At 39.2% G+C, this 6,463-nt stretch overlaps 1 protein-coding gene across 3 annotated transcripts in view; it reads left to right on the top strand.

Moving 5' to 3' along the window:
* The window catches only part of LOC135198452 (uncharacterized), a 268,941-nt gene extending 264,325 nt beyond the window's left edge, over window positions 1-4,616 (top strand). For all 3 annotated transcript variants that reach the window (XM_064226009.1, XM_064226012.1, XM_064226010.1), the window contains 3 exons: window positions 1-4; window positions 1,657-1,966; window positions 3,475-4,616. The exon at window positions 1-4 is cut by the window's left edge and continues 275 nt beyond it. In XM_064226009.1, the coding sequence (XP_064082079.1) occupies window positions 1-4; window positions 1,657-1,966; window positions 3,475-3,674 (514 nt within the window). In that variant the 3' untranslated portion in view covers window positions 3,675-4,616. The remainder of the gene's footprint in view (window positions 5-1,656; window positions 1,967-3,474) is intronic.
* Window positions 4,617-6,463: the final 1,847 nt, after the last annotated feature.

The raw sequence follows: 6,463 nt of genomic DNA, 5'->3' as shown, positions 1-6,463 counted from the left end.
TAAAGTAAGTGGAAAGACGCAATTTGCTCGTTTTCAAAACTATGATGTTTTCAAGATGATAACAGATCGGCGCCGAACTTTGAAGCTGGAAAATAACATAAATTGGAGAACGAATATATTTGTCCTTCAATTTGTGTCATTTTCCAGTTTCAAAATTCGACAATGATCTGTTATCTTCGGGAATATTGTAATTTTATTTTAGTCATTATAGCTTGAATAAATTTGCTCTTCAATTTGTAATATTCATATTCATGTTTCTTCTTATAAATCGTTTAGATTCTCTTGTCCCAAAAGGTTTTGTTATGAAATAAATCATAAAGTTAATAAAGAAAAACAAGTTAGGTTGCGCTCGCATGGTTGAGTTAATAGGCCGATGTTGAACGCGATACAATAGATCCCACGAAAGGGCAGCTGAGAAGCAAGAGCCCGTGCAAGCACAAAGCTGGCTTAATCTAGAGTCTAGACAGATATAGATAAAGCAGAACCGACAGCAGGGAATCGCCTTCTTGCCAGATAAGAATGAGAGCGTTAGGTTAGGTTAAACTAGCTTAGGTTAAGGTAGGTCAGAGCAATACTTAAGTGATCCTGCATGTGCCTTCGTTAAAAATAACATGCAATATATGTAACGTAATATGGGTTTAGGTCAAATGTCAAGCGCTGGGACCTCTGGTGAGGTCATTCAGGGAAACTGAGAGTAGAAATGATTGATTGATTTGTGGCTATTAAAACTGGCGTCACAACTGAGAGCAGAAAGTTTGAAAGGTGTAAACAGGAGGAAAACCCCACAGCTGCACTATGAAACAATAGTTAGGAGAGGGTTGAGGAGAGTATGGAAGGAAGAGAATATTGAATGCATTTACAGTAAAATTAATTAAATGGGTTGCAGCTAGGGGCCGAAGAAGGGAGGGTGCAAAAAAAAAAAAAAAAAAAAAAAAAACTAAGTAACGCCTCCAGTGTAATTGCGTGAGGTGCACTGACAACACGACCCCCTTGCAGGATCCCCTTCGGGGAACTAAGTTAACATAACCGCGTGCATCATTTTCGCAGTGACCCAAGTTCACCCTCTCTGGTAGGCCTACTGAATTCACCCTCTTTAGCTAGGCCTACTGAAGTCACCCTCTTAGCTAGGCCTACCAAATTCACCCTCTCCGCTAGGCCTACCAAATTCACCCTCTCTGCTGGAACCTAACCGAATTCACCCTCTACTAGCCTAAAAAATTCACCATCTCTGCTAGGCCTAACGAATTCCCCTCCCTCTGCTAGGCATACCAAATTCACCCCTCTTAGCTACCTACCAAAATTCACCCTCTCTACTAGACCTACCAAATTCACCATCTCTGCTGACCTCCAATTCACCTCTCTGCTGGGCCTACTAAATTCACCCTCTCTACTAGACCTACCAAATTCACCATCTCTGCTAGGCCTACGGAATTCACCCTCTTAGCTAGGCCTACAAAATTCACCCTCTCAGCTAGGCCTACCAAATTCACCCTCTCTACTAGGCCTACCAAATTCACCATCTCTGCTAGGCCTACCAAATTCAACTTCTCTGCTAGGCCTACCGAATTCACTCTCTCCACTATTTACAGGCCTACCAAATTCACCCGTCTCAAAGGCCCATCACCTAAACAACCAACCATCCCCTTTACCCCACAGGGATCAGCCATGAGCAACTCAGTAGACGAAGACGACGACGAAACTGACGAGGACGAAGAGACCGCCCTGGAGGATGCCGAAGGCGGAGGAGGAAGCAGCCCCAGCCACAGGGGCGGCGCTCCTGAAGGTGGGGTGTCGAACCGCGGCCCTTCCTCGCCCTACGGATCCCGGAACCGGCTGAGTTCCTCGAGCGCCATGGCGGTCATCGACGACATCGTCAAGAACATCCAGATGGAGCGAAGGGCCAAGAGGAAGCAAAAGCAGAAGAAGAAGGAGAGGAGGAGGCGCAGGAAGGGACTCAAGAAGATTCGTAAGTGTTGAGAGAGAGAGAGAGAGAGAGGAGAGAGAGAGAGAGAGAGAGAGAGAGATTCATTTCTATCATCGTATGCAGTAATCTTAACGTTCATGAGAGCGAGAGAAGAGAGAGAGATTAATTAACATCACTATTCATGCAATGATCTAAATGTTCGAGAGAGAGAGAGAGAGAGAGAGAGAGAGATTTCAAGTGTCAGAGTGAGTGAGTGACAGCGAGAGTGTATGCTTTTGAGAGAGAGAGAGAGAGAGAGAGAGAGAGAGAGAGAGAGAGAGAGAGAGAGAGAGAGAGAGAGAGATAGATTCATTAACATCACCATTCATGCAATGATCTCAATGTTCGTGAGAGAGAGAGAGAGAGAGAGAGAGAGAGAGAGAGAGAGAGAGATTAATTAACATCACTATTCATGCAATGATCTCAATGTTCGAGAGAGAGACAGAGACAGAGAGATTCATTAACATCACTATTCATGCAATGATCTCATGTTCGAGAGAGAGAGAGAGAGAGAGAGAGAGAGAGAGAGAGAGAGAATTTTTACAAATTTCAGTTGCATATGACCGACATTTTTTATTGTTCTCTATTGCCAATAAACCTCAAAATCTCCAGAGGGTTTTTCTAATAAAGCAGTTATTCTTCTTCTCTTGTAATCATCATCCCGTGTCTTTTTGATCACATTATTTTTTTCGCTGTATTCACTATGCTGAGTTACTCATCTACTCGTGTTGCATGCTGTCATTCACTCGCGATTACAACTACTTTCCCCAGTCACTCCAGCTTCTCTTCACTATCATATTGTTGGGAGTTTATAGTGATTAGTTTTGTTACTCTTGCAGTCCTGTTACAATGGTTCCTCGTTCGAGTACTTGGAAGCTTATTTTATTTTATTTTTACCAATCACTGTAGCTTCTCTCACTCCCTTCAAATCTTGAAGATATAACAATATCACTTTCATTTATTAATTTACTTTTTACCAGCCTCTGCAACTTCTTTTTACTATCTTCATGTCTTGAATTTTACTTAGAGAAGCCGTGTCACTTTCAATGTTTACCTTTTACCAGTCTGCAACTTCTTTATACTATCTGCATGTCTTGAATTTTGTTTATACAAGTAATGTCACTTTTTTTATTTATCAATTTATTTTTTACCAATCTCTGCAACATCTTTTTCCTGTCTCCATGCATTGATTTTTGCTTAGGCAACTTTGTCACTTTTAATAATTATTGATGTTTTGCCCAATCACTGCAACTTCTTTATTCTATCATGTATGAAGTTTACTTAGACAAGAAGTGTCACTTTCTATAATAATTTATGTTTTTACCAATCTCTGCAACTTCCTTTTACTATCATGTCTTGAATCTTGCTCAGGCAGCTTGGTCAATTTTCATATTTATTGATCTTTTACCAATCTCGGCAACTTCTTCTCACCCTCTTCACGTCACCAGTTTCTGAATCTAGAAACATACTCAGACAGCTCTGTCACACTCTCCCTTCCCCCGTGTTCCCAGGTCCTCCCCGCGACTGCCGCGTCTCCGAATGGTCCGAGTGGTCCCCCTGTAGCATCACCTGTGGCATTGGCGAACAGACCCGTACCCGGACCATCGTGAAACACGCCCGACGAGGCGGGAAGGTCTGCCCCGTCTTGGAGGAGACAACTTGGTGTGGGTCGGCCAGAGCTTGCCAGAGAGACTACTTCAACTGGTCGTAATCGGAAGAGTGATGGAAGAGGAGGTAAAAAGAATGAAAGAAAGGTAATAAAGAAGAAATGGGAGAGACATACAAGTGGAAAACAAGCTTGAGAAACGGAAATTGACGGAAGAGGAGGTAAAATGAATGAAAGAAATGGAAAAAGGGGGAGAAAAATGGAGAGAGACGAAAGTGGAAAACGAGCGTGAGAAACAGAATTGGGTACAGAAATAGGTTCTTTCTTTCCGAGTCGACTGGGCTCGGCGTAGGAAGGAAGGAAATCGATCCCACGCTGGGGGAGAATTTCAACGCCGAAGTGGTATAGAGGAATTAGTCATTCTTCCCCAAAAACCTGCTTAGTGTAGATTTTTTTTTATCCGGCAGTAAAGTGCTGGCAAACAATTGAGACACAAGAATTTCTTTTTTATATATACATGATGTCTTTTATTATTATTATTATTTTTAGACGTTCTTCTTCTCCTTCTTCTTCTTCTTCTTCTTCTTTAATTTGATCTGTTATTGGAGGTGGTGTATTGTGTAAGATTTCTTCTTTTTGTTATTATTAATTCGTCTAAGTTGGGTAAAGCGAATTTTAATATACACTCACTGGTCGGCAGTAAGTAGGTTGGGTTGCTACTGTGCAAAAACGATTAGCTGTTAACGATTTTAGTTTTTTTTTCTGCCATTTACGAATTAGTTGTGGTTTGTTCCTGTGCAAAAGATCAGTTGTTGATGATTATGCTATTTTCTCTCTTCATTTTTCTGCCATTTACGATTTAGTTGTGTTTTGTTCCTGTGCAAAGAAATCAGTTGTCGTTGATTTTATGATTTTCTGTTTTAATTTTTCTGCCATTTACCAATTAGCTGGAAAATGGCGGATTTCCTTTGTGTCCTTGTAGTCGAATCACATGGAATTATGGTGGAATTATTCATGTCGATAGAATATATTAAAAAAAGTTATTTTGCATCTACGTAGTTTACTTGAAAAAAAAATGTCAGCATGATTTTTCTGTAGCCGAATAAGAAGCGCATTCGTCTTAGGAGGTTCGTAGGTTTGTATGTCAGTGTGCGAGGGATATGACTTTCGTGATGAAAGATAAGTCCTTTTTTTAACAAATAAAAGGACTGACACTTCAGAGCACTGAAAAAGTTCGTTTATTGACGGCATTGACTGATATATATATATAAAAATGAGGACACTAAACCATGGCAATATTATGTTCTACTGTACGCAATTCTATTGATTATCCATCAAAACACCGGGATTATTTCACATTTCAACATCTTATCAATATATTTTTTTTAAACAAATTTATATTTCCTTGGGATTCTCGTCATTCGCTGTCGTTGTGAAACCTTTGGCGATTGTTTGTTACTGATAAACTTCGAAAGCAAGCGAAAGGTTTCGTACAATTTCCGTGACGTCATTTTCAGCCAAGATGTCATTCTGATCTTGATACTGAGGTACCTGGACTTCATTACGAAAAATATGCCCTTTTAATTTTTTTTTTTTTTTTTTTTTTTTTTTTTTGCCGTACCACGTGAATATGAATGATAATATTTCCCTTATCGACATCTTGTCCCAGCAAAGACGATAATACATGACCTATATGAGCATCGATTTATCAATATCTTTTCCTGTCATCGTCTAAAAAAAATAATCATCAAGAGCACTGCCACGTTGATGAGATTCTTTCTTCAAGGTGTTGTTTCGTATTAGCTCGTGTATCTATCTTCTTTCTATTTTAGTTTTCCTTCAATCATCTCTTGATTCGTGATTTATGGGATGTGGTGAAAATAACGTTAACCGGGGAACCGCTTGGCATTCGATGGTCTTTCGTTTCACTGGCTTCGGATGAGCGAGAGAAAAAAAATGGTGCATTTGTCATTCAGATAACGATTGCATCTTGAACGAGTAGTTCATGAAAACCAGTAGCCAAAAATGGGTTTGAAAGTAGCGAATGAAGATGAAAAAGTAACACTCGAAAGTAAAACACCCAAAGGCTCAGAAGTACTACGGGCTACTACGTAGGTTTATGAAATTCAGAAGGCCTGAAAGCAATGTTAGACTTCCTGAACCGCTTTGCTGAGACCTCACCACGACGGAGCAATCGTAACACACCCGTGGCAAGGAACAAACAAGTTTCATTCTTGTTTTTCTTAACAATGTGTCCTTTCTGATCAAATAAAAAAAAAAAAGGTGTCGAATTTAAACCTTTCAGCATCTGACAACCTCAGAAAATAAGTAGGACTCTTTTTATCTTTATTTTTGAAGTATTTCGTGAAGGTGACCATTTGCTCTCACGGAAATATTCATCAAGTACTTTTGTTACCTACTGTGTATTTTATTTTTTTTTAATAGAGAACTTTTTCAAGAAATGTCACGCTTTGCTACAGTGGTCTGGTTTTTCTATGACATTAAGCTAATAGCTATACTATCAGTGCAAGTATTCTAATAATAATAATAATAATGATAATAATATTAATAATTAATAATAATATATATCTAGGCTTAACGACGTAGATAACTTGTAGTGTAACGGAGATGGATGGATACAGTACTATATATGAAGTCAACTTAATCATAGGTGTCTTTTTCCCGCACACTCTAAAAAAAAAATAATAAAAAGCCACGCATGGGTTTAATGACATTAAAAAAATAAAAGCAAATGTTTTTAGGATCAACGCTGTAAATAATCTGTAAATAAAACATATTTGAAGAAAAAAATAAATACAACTAATTTGCCGGTTTCTTTGGTCTAAGCGGTTATTGGCAGAAGTCAATAGACCTGGGATTATTGTTATAAGTTA

The sequence above is a fragment of the Macrobrachium nipponense genome, chromosome 22 (assembly GCF_015104395.2).
Source record: "Macrobrachium nipponense isolate FS-2020 chromosome 22, ASM1510439v2, whole genome shotgun sequence".
NCBI lineage: Eukaryota > Metazoa > Arthropoda > Malacostraca > Decapoda > Palaemonidae > Macrobrachium > Macrobrachium nipponense.
The sequence above is the reverse complement of the archived record's forward strand: the minus strand, read 5'-3'. Positions and strand labels throughout refer to the sequence as shown.